Genomic DNA, 18560 nt, shown 5'->3' on the forward strand with positions numbered 1-18560 from the left:
GCAAAGCCTTCAATGTCCACTTACTTGACATTTGAGTTCTTATAATTCTTATAATTCAGTATGAATATGGTTGTTGGGCATTTTTGTAATGTATTCTGAAAATGCATTACAGAATTTTTTAGGTAAGCTAAAAATACCTCAAAATAAATTTAGTGGTTATAGCCAATATGAATACTATACTTAATTGAAGTGTCTAAATGCTTATTTAATTATTCATAATTCAGATATTTATTATACAGTATTCTGAACAAGGCATTTGATGTAGAGTGGTGAGAGAAATGGATATGGAGCTTATGGTTTAGAGGTGGAAGACTGACAATTAATAGATAGATAGATCAGTATATAATTACAAATTGAGAAGAGTCTATGATGATAACCAAAGGATACCGGGATAGAGAATAACAAGGGGTGGGGACACCTAGATTGTATTGAGATGAAAGGTCCATCTGAGGAGATAATATTTAGACTGAAATTTGAAGGATGATGAGGAATTGAAGATAGGAGGACCTAGGGGCACTGCATTCCAGGCAGAGGCAACCACCTTCCTAAAGCCCTGAAGAGGGAAAAGAGGTCAGCATGCCCGAGAGATAGTGAGTGGGGAGACTTGCTCATAATGAGGCTAGAGACCTAAACAAAGGTCAGATCATTGAGAGCTTATAGACCATGGCATCAGGAGTTTGAATTTTATTTTAGTTTCATTTATTAACTCTTCAGAGTTTTAAGGAAATATGATATGATCTCATGTACTTTGAACACTAAGTAGAATTGAATTGTCATTAAGCAAGAGAGGAATTGGGGTGATCACTTAGGAGATGTCACAGTAGTCTGTGCAAGAAATGACCAGGGCTTGGATGTAAACTGTATTAGTAAAGATGGGACACGAAACATGGAGTTGAATATTCTCATAGATTATGTAGGCATTTGAATAATACTTATTGAAGGAAGAAGAAACATTAGTGACAGTTGCAAAATTTTGTTTTTAAGGTTGTACTATTTTCTTATCTTGCCCAAAACCAGTTGCCCATGCTAAGATTTCAAAATGTCCTTTTTAGTCCATGTGGAAATATGTTGATATATGAATTTTCCAGTGTAAAACTGAATGGCCTTTGTGCAGAATAGTACTTGGGAGGATAGAATTATTTCAGTATTTTAAATAAATCTTTCTAGTTTGATTAGGCAGTCAAATCTCTAGAGAAGACAGGTCAAGGAATTAATATTTTTAGAAAGCTTCAAAAAAAGAACATCAGCCGTTATCAGAAAGACAAAAAAATGACATGTATTGGCGAGGATGCAGAGAAAGGGGAACAATTGTGTACTGTTGGTGGAAATGTAAATTAGTGCAGTCATTATGAAAAACAGTATGGAGATTCCTCAAACAGTTACAAATAGAATTCTATATGATCCAGCAATCCCATAATTGCCTATGGATAATATCCATAGGCAATTAATTCAGTTTATTAAAGAGATGTCTGTACTCCCATGTTAATTATAGGACTATTCATAATAGCTAATATATGGAATCAACCTAAATGTTCATCAATGAATGGACAGATAAAGAAAATGTAGTATATACACACAATGAAATACTATTCTGCCATGAAGAAGGAATAGGATGAATCTGGAGGGCATTATGTTAAGTGAAATAAGGAAGGCACTAAAAGACAAATACCTCATGATTTCACTCATGTGGAATCTAAGCAAGCTCTTACAGATGTAGAGAGTAGAATGGTGGTTACCAGAGGCTTGGGTAGTTAGGGGGGAAAAAAAGTGACCTGGGAGGTAAGAAAGTTATTTTTTGCCATTAAGTCTAAATAACTGACTAGCATTTATAAAGATTCAATTTGGTTAGTCAGGTTCATTTATTTATTTTCCATGTTATCATTTATGGATATAAAATATAAGAATAGTTTTTCCTATAGTTTAATGTTTCTGTGACTCTCTTTCCCACTTAAAAGTTGGTTGTGCTAGGAGAAGACTAAAATTAACTTGAGAAAAAACTCAATTTGAAAAGAAACTCTGGAGGAAAGACATTTGAAACACTTGCTTTTAAGTTTCAGTTATAGTCTTTTACCCTCACAACCCTGTTCTGCTATTTATTTGAATCAACAAAGTGAAACTGCCAATTGAATATATTCTTTGATTTGCTCAGTTTGTCAAACGTTTATATCAAATATCTCAAAATCATATTAGGTAATTCAGATATTTACATATATCAGTTGATATAAATTAGAGAAATATATAAAAAAATCTAGACTATAGTATTTTATATTCTAGGTTATCAAGCAGGGGCTCACAGCTAATTCTTTGCTAGACAGAGGCATGCAACTTTCAGGATCAACTTCAAAGTAAGTAAAAATAACATGCTTTTAAAGTGTATTCCTTGATTATGAGATGGATAGAGTTTATTCTGAATAATAATCATTCTTTATTTGAGTATGAACTTTATATTAAGAATAAATTACCAAAATAATTCAGCTCTTTTGCCTGCTATGGCTTTGGCTACATTTATAAGTAGTCAGTAGCATTTCTATTAAACATGCTATAACTTGGCATATCAAAATTGGTGACTAATAAGAATTCAGTATCATATTTTTCATAATTTGCAAAAGGTACATCAGGTAAATATATTAAAATTTTTTTCTCATTCGATGTATTAGCCATCTTTGATCAATTAGCATTTTAGTACTTCTTTTGGCCTTTGAAAAGTCTTTGGGACATAAAATGTCAAGTCCAGGCCAGGCATAGTGGCTCACACCTGTAATCCCAGCACTTTGACAGGCCATAGCTGGCAGATCACTTGAGGCCAGGAATTCGAGACCAGCCTAGCCAACATGGTGAAACCCTATCTAGTAAAAATACAAAAAAAATTAGGCATGGTGGCTCATGCCTGTGATCCCAGCTACTTGGGAGGAGGAGGTTGCAGTGAGCCGAGATCACACCAGTGCACTCCAGCCTAGGTGACAGAGTAAGACTCTATCTCAAAAACAAAAACAAAAAAAAGTCCAGTTCCATAAAATTTATGGTTGTAATGAATGCATGTGTTCACTCATTAAGGAAGCTCTAACTTCTAATGCATGATCTTTTTAATGTATGATTTGCTTGTTAAATTGTGTAGTACGCCATATACTCCTTTGGGAAAAAAACTCGCTGATAACACAGATGATGAAACATTAACAGAAGAGTGGACCCTGGATCAACCAGTGTCCCAGACCAGGACAACAGCCATAGTTGAAGTAAAAGGAACTGTTGATATTGTTTTGACTCCCCTGGTGGCTGAAGCTTTAGACAGGTATTGATTTTGTCTAGAAATACAACTATTGCTTTATACAATGATTACTCTGTGATATAAGTATATGTGATATGATATGTTCATATAGAAGATTTTTGATAGTTACAAGTATATGTATGTTCATATAGAAGATTATTGATAGCTATTTTGATTGAATAAAAATGAAAATATGCTTAAAGAGGTCTGTGTTTCAGTTATCATTTGCTACTTTCTCAGCCTAAATAATTACAGTTGTCCCTCCGTATCTGTCGGGTATTGGTTCCAGAACTGCTGTGGATACCAGAATCCACAGATGCTCAATTCTTGCCATTTGGTCTTGTGGAAACTGCGGATTAAAAAAGCCAACCTTCTGTATTGGTGGGTTCTGCATCCCATGAATACTGTATTTTGAATACTGTATTTTCAGTCTGAGCTTGGTTAAATGTGTGGATTTGGAACCCACAGATGTGGAGAGCTGACTGTATATTCAAATTTATTATTATATTGCCATAATATAATAATATTACATATTATATAAAACTGACATGAATAAAAATGAGAATAGAACATAATGGAAGTGGTGTAGAAGCAGTTGGAAAGAGAAAAGGGGTTCAGTGGAGATGAGCTTTCATGAAAATCTTCCTTTTCCTGCAAAAGCCCATAATTTTCTTTGATAACTTATACTATTAAGATTCTTATGATATATCATATAAATGAAGAACACAGGAAATATTCTTCAGAAGTTTGTTAAAGAAAAGATCATTGCCCAATGTGGAACACTTCTTCTTGGGGTGAGGGTGGTGATGGTGGGGATAACCTCAGAAATGTTTCCCTTGTATAATTTCTAAATATGTGGCTTAGACATTCTCATTTCAATGTTGAGCAATTGTTGTACATATTCAGATGGTGCTATGTTTCATGATACGTTTACATAAACTAAGTTGTAGGATTAGTGACATTTAAATATTTCATTTACTGTTTTTCTCCCTCAGATATATTGAAGCAATGGTTCATTGTGCTAGTACCCGACATCCAGCTGCAATTGTAGATGATCTTCATGCTAAAGTCCTCAGGGAAGCTGTCCAAAATAGCAAGACTACCTTCTCAGAAAATGTAAGAACTTGTAAATTCAGTGGGCATAGCAAACTGAATATTTATTATGGTTACAGAATATTCAAACTTGAAAAATTTTCTTCACAAGTTAAATCAGAATATTTGGACATGTTCTAAAAGCATTTATATGTCATTGGCTCCATAAAAGATAGGACATATAACTGTACTGTAGATTGACTAGTAGTAAAAATATTTATTTAAAAAATATATTAAATAGCTTTATTTGTTTTATTTCAGAGGCAGCTTAGTTCCAAGCCTTTTCTAAAGAGCTTTGGCCCTAAGTGAATGAATATTCTTTAGGACTGACACCTTGCTTTTCTAAGACAGCTAGTTATGTTTTGATTTTCCTCTATGATTAGATGACTTGTATCTTAGTATTACTTTTGAGATTTTCCTCATTCACTTCAGTGAATCAAGTCACTACTCTCATTGTGTGATATTCTTCTTACATTGTGGTTCTAGCCACGAAACCAGTTGCTTAGCAGTCATATCCCAGTGCTCTTCCAGAGCTTCTCCATTTGATTTTCAAATTTATCTGGATTATACTTGGAGTAGGGACCAGAAGAGAGATGAAAGTGAGACTGATTATTTTAGTTAACTGTTTATTTAATATATATTGGCATTTCATGTGATAGAGTAGATGAGTGAAAAAAAGAAATTTGAAAATATTCCTAGCCAAAAAGGGGTCAATTATCAGAAACCAAGTTTGTTTTCAAGCCAGTAGAGTTTAGTGATCTTAAAAAATGCCTATAATTACTGTATCATTTTTTTCTGTCTGCTTCTCTATAGGCTGACTTCAATTTAATATGTATTACTTTTCTCAACCCTGATGCTACCAGTCTATTTCCTAGCTTATCGAAGGTTTGGATTTTAAGGTGGGATGTAAAACTAGAATGCAGCTGGCACATAGATGGGCATAGAGGGGCAGTGTGAATAAGTGAGTTGCTGTTGTGGATGATGTGGAAGTTATGAAAAGCTTGTGAAATAATTTCACTTATGATCTTTTTAGTTATCTTCCAAACAAGACGTTAGAGGAACAAAAACTGAGCACCCTACAATAGGAACGACTAACCAAGGACAAGCACAGACAAATGTTATAACGAAGCAAGATAATGTAACAATTAAAGGGCTTCAGACTAATGTTAGCATACCAAAGGTAACAATTTAATATTTAAAAATTTTTTCCTGAAAGAGGAGAGCATTTTGATGGATTTGTTCTTTTCAGTTACCAACGTGAATCATGGTAGAACAGTGTGTAATATTAAAAGATATATGTTTTATTCCTGTGATCTAATGTAAATTTAATGTAATATAAATAGTTTACTTAAGCAGAATATTAGGTAATAGTAGAATGTTCCACATTCATGCAGTGAAAATTTAATTATGATTATTTTATGAGAATCTGTATTCATAAGCTTCGTCTTCACTGTCAGATACATAGATATGCCATTCTTAACGGTAGTTTTTCATTTTTGTGCATATTTTATGTTTCAGTGATAACTTTTCACTTGTCAGCTCTGAAATTTTGTGTGTGTGTTAGGTAAACTTATGTTTGTTACAAGCCTCAGTGGAAGAATCTCCAACTACAGTTCCTAGTAGGAGTGTGACTCATGTTTCCCTAGTGGCATTGTGTTTTGACAGAATTGCTACACAAGTTCGTATGAATAGGTAAGAAGGACTTTATTAATCTGAGCCATGATTATCTTGCTGGATTTAAAAGCAAGCCTTGATCGTCTTTTATTTTTAATACATTTCTAAGAAGGTAATGTTAAAACTCAAAACTGGTTTTGGAATTTCAAATCTTAATTTATAAATTAGTAACATATTTCTTTAAAAGTTTTTTACTGTTTCTATTCATAGTATCTTTCAGTAAACATTGAAGAATTTTTTACTACTATTGGTGTATAATAGTAGAGTATTTTTTTTTTTTTAAAGTAAACCTTTTAGGTAAAATGTTTTCTCTGAACTGTGTTATTTAAATGTTGAACATTTTACTCTCTTTTTTTCATAAAGAGGTGTGGTTGAAGAGACTTCAAACAATGCAGAACCTGGTAGAACATCAAATTTTGATAGGTATGTTCATGCCACAAAGATGCAGCCTCAGTCATCTGGATCTCTCAGATCAAATGCTGGAGCAGAAAAAGGCAAAGAAATTGCAGCCAAGTTAAACATTCATCGAGTTCATGGGCAACTTAGGGGTCTTGATACAACAGGTAGGATTCTACAACCAATATGTTTTTTCTTGGCATATATAAATCTAAGATGATTTTTGCAAAGGGGAACATGGTTTTTTCCTTTGACTATTGATACAATTTGAATATTCTATAAGAAAGAGAAAGGTATTTCTCCCTGTACTGAACATGTGGTATTTAGCTACTTGTCACTCACATTCTGTACAGAATAGAAAGTAAACTTTGGTAAGAAAGTTAAGTGTTATGGTCCCAAATTAGGAACTGCTTCTATTTCCCATGTGTTTTTTCCATGCTATTTACTTGCTCATTATAGAACAGAAAGGACAGGCCGGGCGCGGTGCTCACGGCTGTAATCCCAGCACTTTGGGAGGCCGAGATGGGCGGATCACGAGGTCAGGAGATCGAGACCATCCTGGATAACACGGTGAAGCCCCGTCTCTGCTACAAATACAAAAAAATTTAGCCGGGTGCAGTGGCGGGCGCCTGTAGTCCCAGCTACACGGGAAGCTGAGGCAGGAGAATGGCGTGAACCTGGGAGGCGGAGCTTGCAATGAGCCGAGATTCACCACTGCACTCCAGCCTGGGCGACAGAGCAAGACTCCGTCTCAAAAAAAAAAAAAAAAGGAACAGAAAGGACGTGATCTTTATAGTCTTTCTTATTTTTTAAATCATTCTGTCTGTAAAACAGTGTTAAAAAATTAATTATAATATTAATCAAAACCAGAGAGCCTGTAAAATGTAGCAGCAATAAGGTGACACACATTTCTCTTAAAGTCCTTAGTGAGGTAAAAAGAAAGTAGAGCTGTTATATGTCATTTTAATATTTTTGATTATTATTTAGCACATTTTCTTATTTAGAAACTTAAATGATTTCAGAATGTCAGATTCAATTCAGAAAAAGTTAGATTTGTTAATCATATTTGAGATGATTGCTCTGCTGAAATCTTTATGTGGGACTGGTGACCAATCCTGAATAATGAATAAACAAATGAATTCCTTGAATTTGCTTACTGTATTTTATAGGTTCTGAAGTTTCCACGATCCTGTCTGCATTCTGGGTCTGTGTACATGTTTTGATTTTCTCAAGGCTTATTTTTTTCATCCCAGGTATGAGGCTCAAAGCCTTTGACCTGAGGTTTTCAAGGGACTTTTCATGACTGCCTAAGATCTGTAGTCATAAAACTGGTGAAAAATGTGGTGGCTTGAGTGAAGACACTTTTATCAGCTCTGTAGTTTGCACGGGTATCCAGTTTGCACCGGGTATTACACAGACCATAAGCAGAACCTTATATAATTTTGAAAGGCATTATCATGCAGAAAAAACTCTCATTGAAGACAAAACTCCCAACGAAATTCCAAGTTGGACATTTCTGTAAAAATGTGGCAAAAATGTAGATGTCTTTGCTTATATGTACATTAGTTATTTGCCAAAGGATACTTAATAACCTCATGATATTTGTTACCTTTATAGGGAGGGGAACTAGGTGTCTGGTTGTGGTGTTAGAGGCTTTTCATTGTGTACTTTTTCATAATTTTTTGAACTTTGATACATCTGGATATGAGATTAAAGACAAATACAAAAAAATTAAATAATGAGAAAACTGTAAGAAAATGTAGGTGAATATTCTCTGAATAACACCTTTTAATTATAAATGCAAAGAATGTCATTTCCATATGATGGAATATTATATAGCTATTAAAATTATATATTTGAAAAAATTTTAATGACCTGAGGAAATTATTTACTGTTGCATGAAAAATGGGAACCAAAGCTGGGTTTGCAAAGTGATCTCTAAAGGGCTAGAAGGCAGTGTACTTCAAATATAAACAAGTTATCCTTGAATGGTAAATTTACGTGTGTTTTAAATATTTTTTTTTAATTCATTAGCGATAATCAGAGAGAGAAATGAAAAAAGTAAGATAAAGTAAAACTTCTCCCAGGCACTTGGGATGTTAATTTCCACGGTGTATCTGTAAGCCATGGAACCATGACAAGGTCTATGATAAATTGTAGTTATATAAAAATATGTTAGTATAAAACAGTCTTTTAGTAAAAGCTATAATTTGCCTAGAAAATAATGTTTTTCCTAAGACTTGGTAATTAATTGAAATTTTTTTTATTTTGTGAGATGGTGAAAGTATTTAAAACTACTGTGAATATGAATTATTTAGGATATTTTTAACTTTATATTTTTTAGAGTATCCTGTAATCATTCAGAAACAAATTCATACTATCTTTGAGCAACTTGTTAATCATAAATTCTTCTTTTCTTCCTCTTAGGCAGCATTATTCTAAAAGTTAGCTCATTTGTTTATTTTTTCTATCTTTTCAGCAGAGCACTGAGACATCTTTTAAAGACAACCTGTGTGCCAGATGTCCAGTTTTTTGTTTTTTTTTTTTTTTTTTAGTGTAAGCTTACATCTTTAAAAATGGTCATTTTGCTCTCTTTTGATAATAGACATTGGGACCTGTGCAATCACTGCTATTCCTTTTGAGAAGTCCAAAGTTTTATTTACTCTTGAAGAGTTGGATGAATTTACTTTTGTGGATGAAACTGATCAGCAAGCTGTTCCAGATATAACTCGAATAGGTCCCAGCCAAGAAAAATGGGGATGGATAATGTTTGAATGTGGACTTGAAAATTTAACCATAAAAGGCAAGTATTTTTTGTTGAATTCTGCTTAAGTTGGGGACAAATTTGCCCTATATTGCAGAAATGTTTTGAACAATCATGGCTTTCAGTAACCTGAATCAACATAATAAAGCAGAAAGTGTGGTATCTGGGATTATTTACCAGGGGTGAGTGCCTCATACCAATTGCTGAAGTGGAGCTTTTCCTCCATTATGTGATTTTAAAACTAGGTAGAGCTTGAAAAAAACAATATGTTTTTCAGAACAAATTCCCAAATAAAATATAAAGCCACTCAATTTTTTGAAGCTTTGCATCTTAGAAAACTGGATCTTTGATCAGTAGAATTATGCCATATAGGATATAAAAACTGTAAATTCTTTATTCAGTGAAAAATATCTACTTAGAATTATATATGCTTTCTTATATATTATTGAGTAATATCTCAAAAAGGAAGGTTGATATGTGTATAACACTTTTTTTAGGTTTAGTAATATATAAAATAGTAACTACTGTAAATAATAGTAGTTGTATATGCTACAATTATTTACCTGATAATTCAATGATACATTACTTTTATAGATAAGGGCAAAGACTTGGTGAGAAAAAAATAGTCTTTATGAAATTGTATATAGATATTGTAGAGTACAGCATTAAGATACTTTTCCACCATTTATAATAAATACTTTTTTTTATTTTTATAGGAGGAAGACAGTCTGGTGCTGTTTTGTATAACAGTTTTGGAATTATGGGTAAAGCTAGTGACACAGAAAGGGGTGGAGTGCTGACATCCAATAATTCTTCTGATTCTCCAACCGGAAGTGGTTATAATACTGATGTCTCTGATGATAATCTTCCATGTGACCGGACAAGCCCTTCCTCAGACTTAAATGGAAATTCTGTTTCAGATGAACAGGTCAGTGACTTTCTAATAACAATAATAATAGTGCTTTAGAAAAATAACAAAGAAAACTACATACGCAATTCAAAATTAGTTTCTGGAGTGTATTTGCCTGTCTTTCCCTATTTTGGATTTATGATATCTACTTAAATGTTAGTCAAAGTATGTTGCTGAATATACTACTAGAATATAATTTCTGAAGTATATCATAGATATATTTATATCATCATAGTCCTAGCATTATGCTTTGCTCATATTAGATACTTAATAAATATTTGTTGAATTAATAGATTAATAAAATTTAAGAGAAGCCCACCTATATGTTTTAGAGGATTTTAACAGAAGTCATTTTGTTATTGGTAGTATTTTATGTCAGTTCTAAATATTTTTGTCAGTGTCTGCTTATTTCAGTTAAGAGTTCTGATTAGTACTTTATACTCAACTCACTTTTTATTTTTATTATGGTAGAATTGCATGGGTGGTGATGAGTACAGTAACAGCAACAACAAAAATATTCCAAATTTTGTGTTGAAGAAATATTGTGCCACTAACTGGTGACCTGGGGCAAGTTCCTTACCTTTTCCTAAGTTTCTTTACCTGTAATAGGAGTATGGTCATGATACTGACCTTGCAGTGTTGTGAAGATTGAAGCAGACAATACATATGAAGGGCTTAGCTCAGTATCTAGTACATAATAACGTAGTAACTGTTATTCTAAAATATATGTACATATATTTCTGGTCACTTTGAAAATTAGGCCAATTGGAGAGGAAAAAGTTCCAAAGAAACCACCTTTTAATTAAGTCTAGTATGGGTATCTAGTAATCATGGGTATACTCACATTTACCCCCCAGATTCCTAGGGATTTATTTTTAAAACATTTGTTTTTATTTAATGTGTAGTTTAATGAGTTTAATCACTGTTTTACTTTGGGGTCTTTGGAAATGTTTGAGGGATGTATTATCACTTTAATTAAGGAAATTTAAAAATACAATAGCTACTCACTGGACAGAAGAGCTGCGACGAGCCTAGCTGTTCTTTCCTTCTCCTTCACCTACTAAAATACTTGACAGAAATTCAAGCATCTTTCTTGATCTCTCAGATCCTACTCTCCTTGCTGAAAGTCCTTGAATTTGCTAACATTATTTTCTTTGGGTTCTCTGACTTTATTGGTCCATTTCCTTATGGAATTTTTTCTTCTTAAATGTAGTGGTCTCCTCAGGTTCTGTTATTGGCTCTTCCTTTCTTCTTGCTATTTGTCTGCTCCCTGACGAATTTCATTTTCTAGGTTAGTTCCGTAATTTAATGACACTTCTCTTTCCCACTGGCCACACCTTTAGCACCAGCTCTTTACTTGGGCTCCAGAATTGTGTTAAGTGGCCTTTTAGATGTCATCATTTAGTGTTTAGCAGAGTCATGACGCCTCCATTCCAGACCCTAGTTCCTGGACAACATTTTTAGACACACTCTAGGCCAGAAGGGAACCCACTGCATTGAAGGAAAGGACCCAGTCCTGGCAGGATCAATCACCTGCTGACTGAAGAGCCTTTGAGCCCTGAATAACCAGCAGTAGTACCCAGGTAGTACATCATGGGCCTTGGGTGACACTCTGCGATGTGCTGGTTTAGGTGTGACCTACCACATTCCTAGCTGTGGTGGCTATAGTGAGAGGTTCTTTCTGCTTGAGAAAAGTAGAGGGAAAAGTAAAGGGGACTTTGTCTTGCACCTTTGATACCAGCATGGCCGCAATATGCAGAGTACTAAGCAGGCTCTTGGGGTCCCTGATTTCAGGACGTGGCTCCTGGATGGCATTTCTGGACCTGTCCTGGGTCAGCAGGGAGCCCAGTGTCCTGAAGGGTGAGTTTCAGGCCTGACAGCATTCACCACATGCTGACTGAACAGCCCTTGGGCCTTAAGTGAACATCAGTGGTAGTTTGACAGTACTACCCCTGGGCCTGTGATGGTGGTGGCCATGGGGTGAGGATTCTCTGCCTGTGGAAAGGAGAGAGAAGAGTGGGAAGGTCTGTATCTCATGATATAAGTGCCAGCTCAGGCATGGTAGAATAGAACACCAAGTAGATTTATAAGGTTTTTGTCTCCAGTTGTTGGCTCTAGAGATACTGGATAGTATCTCTAGACCTGCCCAGAGCCTGGGGAACTCACCACCCTGAAGGGAAATATACAAGCCTGGTTGGCTTCACCACCTACTGATTGTAGAGCTCTAGGTCTGTGAGCAAATATAGGCAGAAGTCAGGTAGTGGTTACAGCAGGCCCTGGGTGAGACAAAGTGCTATGCTGGCTTCAGGTCTAACCCCACACAGTTCCAGTGGTGGTAGCCACAGGGGTGCTTGTGTCACTGCTTTCCCAGCCCCAGGAAACTCAGCACACAGAGAGAGAGACTCTCTTTGGGAGAAAGTAAGGGAAGATAATAAGAGCCTCTGTCTGGTAATCCAGAGAATCTTCTGGATCTTATCCAACACCACCAAGGTGGTACCTCTATAAGTTGCAAGAACAGTGATACAGGGCTTGGGGTGCCCCCTAATGCAGATATGACTGTGCTGGCCAAAAACTTATAACACCCAAGTCGCTTTGAATACCTGAAAAGCCTTCCCAAGAAGGAAGGATGGGTACGAACAAGCCCAGACTGTGAAGACTACAATAAACACCTAACTCTTCAATGCCCAGACATTGATGAGTATCCACAAGCATCAAAAACAGCCAGCAAACTACGACCTTACCAAATGAATTAAATAAGGCACTAGGGACTAATCCCGGAGAAATTTCAAGACAGAGAATTCAAAATAACTGTATTGAGGAAACTCAGAGAAATTCAAGGTAACACAGAGAAGGGATTCGGAATCTTATTAGATAAATTTGACAAATAATTAAAAATAATCCAGCAGAAATTCTGGAGCTGAAAAATCCAAGTGACATAGTGAAGAATGCATCAGAGTTTCTTACTAGCAAAATTGTTCAAGCAGAAGAAAGAATTAATGAGCTTGAAGACAGACTGTTTGAAAACACACAGAGGAGACAAAAGAAAAAAGAAATGAAAAAGAACAAAGCATGCCTACAAGATCTAGAAAATAGTCTTAAAAGAGCAAATCTAAGAGTTACTGGCCTTAAAGAGAAGGTAGAGAAAAGAGACATAGAAAGTTTATTTAAAGGGATAACAACAGAGAACTTCCCAAACCTTGAGAAAGATATCAATATTCAAGTACAAGAAGGTAGAGAATACCAAGCAGATTTAAACCAATTAAGACTACCTCAGGATATTTAATCATTAAGCTCCCAAAGGTCAAGCATAAAGAAAGGATCCTAAAAGCAGCAAGAGAAAAGAAACAAGTAACAATGGAGCTCTGATATAACTGGAAGCAGATTTTTCAGTGGAATCTTTACAGGCCAGGAGAGAGTGGCAAGACATATTTAAGTGCTGAAGGAAAAACACTTTTCAAAGGATAGTATATCTGGCAAAAATATCCTTCAAACATGAAGGAGAAGTAAAGACTTTCCCAGACTTGATTTGATGAAAAGGTTTTGCACTGAAAACATTAGCCTCTGTGTTAGTGGTTTTAAGGGCTGTATGTTAATAAGTTTTTGGCATTCTATTTTATATAGGATGAAGGAGTCGAATCTGATGATTTGAAAAAAGATCTACCTCTGATGCCTCCTCCTCCAGATTCATGTAGCATGAAGTTGACCATTAAAGAAATTTGGTTTAGTTTTGCAGCTCCCACCAATGTGAGATCTCACACACATGCATTTTCTAGGTAAAGAGTTTTTAAAATATAGTATTATCCCTTGATGTTTCTTTATTTTAAATAGTATACAATTCTGTTTCATATTTTTTAAAATTAATTTTCTGGTATATATAGTATGAAGGTTGCAACTTTTTCATCATTCTTACTTCATATGTTTTGTAGACATTAGTCTCACCTTGTTTGACCCAATTTCTTTCATAGTACTTTAGTTTTATTTTTATATGTTCCTCTCCCTTAGACTTTTGTTTACTGTTTTTATCTCTGACAGGCTTTTTTTTTCTTTCTTTTCTATTGTCCAATTTTTTTACATTTCTTAGTTTTGCTTTCATAATTTATCAGTGCTCAAAAAGAAAATGAAGTAATTTTGCCTGAGTAAAACAACCACTAAGTACAGTAGGTATGGGGGATTGTTTGAAATACATATTTTGACACTTGTTTTTATAATTTTTTATTTATGTTAAAAGGCAGCTGAACCTTTTAAGCACTGCAACGCCAGCTGTTGGTGCATGGCTTGTTCCCATTGACCAACTCAAGTCATCCTTAAACAAATTGGAAACTGAGGGAACCTTGAGAATTTGTGCTGTTATGGGATGCATAATGACAGAAGCATTAGAGGTATGTCTTTAAATAAGGTATTATACAAACTTTAGTATTGAAAATGACCCCTTATTGTTAATCATTGTTGGAAAATATCAGACTTACAAGTTCTTAATTACTGAATATCTTTTATTTGTAGGCTCTTTCATACCTATCACTCTAAATCTATTGTTGTTTCTTGATTTTAGAATAAAAGTGTACATTTTCCCCTAAGAAGTAAATACAACAGACTTACGAAAGTTGCTCGCTTTCTCCAAGAAAATCCTTCATGTTTACTATGTAATATACTACACCACTACCTGCACCAGGCAAATTACTCCATCATTGATGATGCTACAATGGTAAGTTACTGAAACTACATTAGTTTTAAGGAATTCTCTATTCTGTTGGTGGACCACTGATACACAGGGTTTGAGATGCATGTGAGAATGGTTAGAAATACAGGTCTATTGGCCAGGCACGGTGGCTCACACCTATAATCCCAGCACTTTGGGAGGCTGAGGCAGGTGGATCATCTGAGGCCAAGAGTTCGAGACCAAGCTAGCCAACATGGCAAAACTCTGTCTCTACTAAAAATACAAAAAATTAGCTGTATGTAGTGGCTGGCACCTGTAATCCCAGCTGCTCGGGGGACTGAGGCAGGAGAACTGGTTGAACCTGGGAGGCAGAGGCTGCAGCGAACCGAGATCACTCCATTTCACTCCAGTGTGGGCAGCAAGAGCAAAACTCTGTCTCAAAAAAAGAAAAAAAAAGAAATACGGTTCTATAGACAAAGAGTGTGCTCAGATTAATGATTTGGGAGTTGCTAGCATAAAGATGTTAGTAGAAGCTGTAGACATGGATGAGATTTCCAGGAATGCTATGTTGAGTAAGAAACTGCTCAAGGATGGAATTCTGAAGAATGCCAAAATTAAAGGGGTTGTAGGTCATTGGATAGGGATACATGGAGTGATGGAAAGGGAAAGAAAGAGGTAGGAGAACCAGGAAAGATTGATGTCTTGGAAGCTAAAGGTATAAAGAGTTTTTAAGCAAGAGAATAATCACCAGAGCCAAATTTCACATACAGTTTGATGAAACAGGGATTAATTGATGATTGAGGGGAGAACATGTAATTGCATAAAATAAATACAATCCATCTCTGCCTTTAGAAAAGCAAATAACACATGATGATTAGAGTTTTAGAACTTCTAGGATCTCTCTTCTTCAAGCTGCTGGCCAGTTGCGGACACACAAGAATCTTTAGTCAAATTAGGGACCGATATATCAGTATTGTTAATGGCCATTCAAGCCATTCATCAGGCACGTCAAGAATCTCTAGTAAGTGTTGGATTTGAAAAAGACACTTAGACCTAAGGCTGGTGTAGTGCTTTTTACTCCCTCCCTGTGAATTGAAGACTGGGAAATCTACAGTGTAAGCCTAACTTGCCTGTGTAGTTATAGGTAGAGAAGCTTGAACAGGGCAGGCGTTTCCCATGGATGGATGCTCTGCCAGATATGTTTTCCATGTAAGAGGAAGAGACACAACATGGTCCTCATGTGAGGCTAGGAATGAAAGGACAGGCTAGTGGACTTGGTGTTCCTCAGAAAGTAAATGGGTGATTCCTGCCCTCTAGTAAATGGTGCTCTTCAATCAAATTAACTATTTCTCCTGAAATGAGGAATGGTAGGAAGCAGGATGAAGAGGAGTTAGATATTTTTCTCTTTAGGCTAAGGCAAGGTAATTAGACTAAGGTAACAGGAAAAGAGCCAAAAGTTTCTTTCTTATAATCGTCACCATGTGGAATAAAATGTATTTTAAAGTATATAATTATTACTGATAATACAGTTAACTTTCAAGGCAGTTACAAATTCATCTATGTCTAGCATACTACATAAGTTATAGTAATTTATTTTTTTAAATGTTAAAACAATGGTAGTTACCTAATCTTTGAAGGAAATAATTTTACTTCCTCTTTGCTTACTGAATGTTCCAAGTAGCTCAAAGTACATTTTGATTCTTCACTTGGGCAAAATAAGTAAAGTAGATTGAATGCTTCTTGAAGAAAATTCCAATTTTGCATCCCACATCTAGTATCATATTGACCTGTGCTGTTGTGTTGTTTTATGACACAAAGATGAAATGTTGTGTCTAGAGATTAGATTCTGTAGTCTACATATATTTGAAATCCTGACTCTCTTGGGTAACTTTGAACAAATTACAAAACATCTAAGTTTTAGTTTCTTTATCTGTAAATGGGGATTATGATATTTGAATAAATACATGCAAAACACTTAAATGGTAACTGATATTATTACATTAGATTACTTCTAACCACATCATTATTGTTACAGAGTGATGGACTTCCTGCTTTGGTAACTTTGAAGAAAGGCTTAGTTGCACTGGCAAGGCAGTGGATGAAGTTTATTGTGGTGACACCAGCCTTTAAAGGAGTTAGCTTACATAGACCAGCTCAGCCTCTGAAACCTCAAGTAGCTATGGACCATGAACATGAAGATGGACTTGGATTGGACAATGGGGGTGGTCTTCAAAGTGATACCAGTGCTGATGGAGCAGAATTTGAGTTTGATGCAGGTAGTTTTGTAAGCCTCTATTGAGTACTTTCTTACACTTCACAATTAGGGTGTTTTCTTACTCAACACAATTGCTGTATGTTTTTTGCTTAGATATTATGCATCTTTTATTAATAAGTTAATATACCTCTTTAAAAATGTCAAGACTCTTTGTTTTTCCTCACAGTTATTAATAAATTACTAATATAAGCAATTTTAGATATTACATACTTGTTAACAGGGTACTTGTGATAATTTTAATAATTTATGTCCCAAATTGGAAAATGGTCGTGGCTTAGGTATACAAGTATGATTTTTATTAGCCAAATAAGTGATAATGATTAGGAATTTTCATACTGACCTGATTTTATAAGCTCAGTTTTGTGAAATACAGTAGACTTCTCCTGATCTATCCAGGACAAAGATATCTTAATGTAAGTAGAACGTTTTGAATGAAACACATAAACCTCTATTTAAAATTTGTATTTGTCGATCATCTTCCCTGTGCCACAGTATTTTAAAGGGGCCTTTGTCTTTTTAGCTGATGCCTGCTTGATCCTGAATTTATGTAACCTTGGGGGCCTGCACTCAACCCACAATTTTGTCAACAAAATGGCTGTGTCAGAACAATAGTGGATATGCATTTATGAAATGTACTTGCATACCTTAATACTTTGTGAAAGGTTAATTTTTATTATCATGACCTATCATATTTAGTGGAAATGCATGTTGTGATGTTTTGGAAAAAATATTGAAAGAGTAGTCTTAAAATTAGAGATTTTAGAACATTGATATATAAAACTTTACCAAGCTTAGTTTTAAAAATAACTTGATATTTAACAAATAAATGAGTTATGAGGAATAGGGTAAATTTTGTTTATTACTTATTTAAAAAAATTTCAAATCTACACAAAAGTTTGAAAACCAGTACACTGAATATCCCAATTATCTGCAAATCCCTCTTTTAATCTATGAGCAGTCTGTGCTTTCTTGAGCTTAGTTGAATTGGCTTTTGGTCTGAGTATTGTTTGCATGGAATATGTGAAAGTCTGAATGAAAGCCATTTGTTCCTTTCTTGAAACTGAGTGAGAGGATTGGGGTAGGGGAGAAAATAAATAGTTGTCAAGGAATATGAAAGTTGAGTGTCATTATATAACTAGAAATATTGGGGCTGATGTTTCAAGAAAATGTGTGATAATCTATTGCTCACTTATTCATTTGAACTGTTTCAGCCACAGTCAGTGAACACACAATGCTATTAGAAGGAACAGCTAACCGACCTCCACCTGGTAGCTCCGGACCCGTAACTGGAGCTGAGATAATGAGGAAACTTTCTAAAACTCATACCCATAGTGACTCTGCATTAAAAATAAAGGTATATTATTGCTCTTTTTGGTTAGAGTTATTTAGACTTACAGAGAAAACCTAAAATTTTATCTCAAATTTAAATGTTAGGTGTCCAACCTAACATTCAGATAGCATTTTTGTGTTGAAATTAACTTGATTTGTTATTTCAGTTTAAATATGTCTTTGAAAATTATATCATCA

The 18560-nt window shown here is 34.9% G+C and overlaps 1 protein-coding gene across 10 annotated transcripts in view; it reads left to right on the plus strand.

Moving 5' to 3' along the window:
• The window catches only part of BLTP1 (bridge-like lipid transfer protein family member 1), a 401511-nt gene that overhangs the window by 280594 nt on the left and 102357 nt on the right, over positions 1-18560 (plus strand). For all 10 annotated transcript variants that reach the window (XM_073017605.1, XM_037991533.2, XM_007999715.3 and 7 more), the window contains exons 30-42: positions 2275-2345; positions 3116-3289; positions 4261-4381; positions 5391-5537; positions 5922-6049; positions 6395-6594; positions 9033-9230; positions 9908-10119; positions 13723-13874; positions 14330-14480; positions 14651-14803; positions 16794-17034; positions 18245-18387. In XM_073017605.1, coding sequence (XP_072873706.1) covers positions 2275-2345; positions 3116-3289; positions 4261-4381; positions 5391-5537; positions 5922-6049; positions 6395-6594; positions 9033-9230; positions 9908-10119; positions 13723-13874; positions 14330-14480; positions 14651-14803; positions 16794-17034; positions 18245-18387 — 2091 coding nt within the window. The remainder of the gene's footprint in view (positions 1-2274; positions 2346-3115; positions 3290-4260; positions 4382-5390; positions 5538-5921; positions 6050-6394; positions 6595-9032; positions 9231-9907; positions 10120-13722; positions 13875-14329; positions 14481-14650; positions 14804-16793; positions 17035-18244; positions 18388-18560) is intronic.

The sequence above is a fragment of the Chlorocebus sabaeus genome, chromosome 7 (genome assembly GCF_047675955.1).
Source record: "Chlorocebus sabaeus isolate Y175 chromosome 7, mChlSab1.0.hap1, whole genome shotgun sequence".
NCBI lineage: Eukaryota > Metazoa > Chordata > Mammalia > Primates > Cercopithecidae > Chlorocebus > Chlorocebus sabaeus.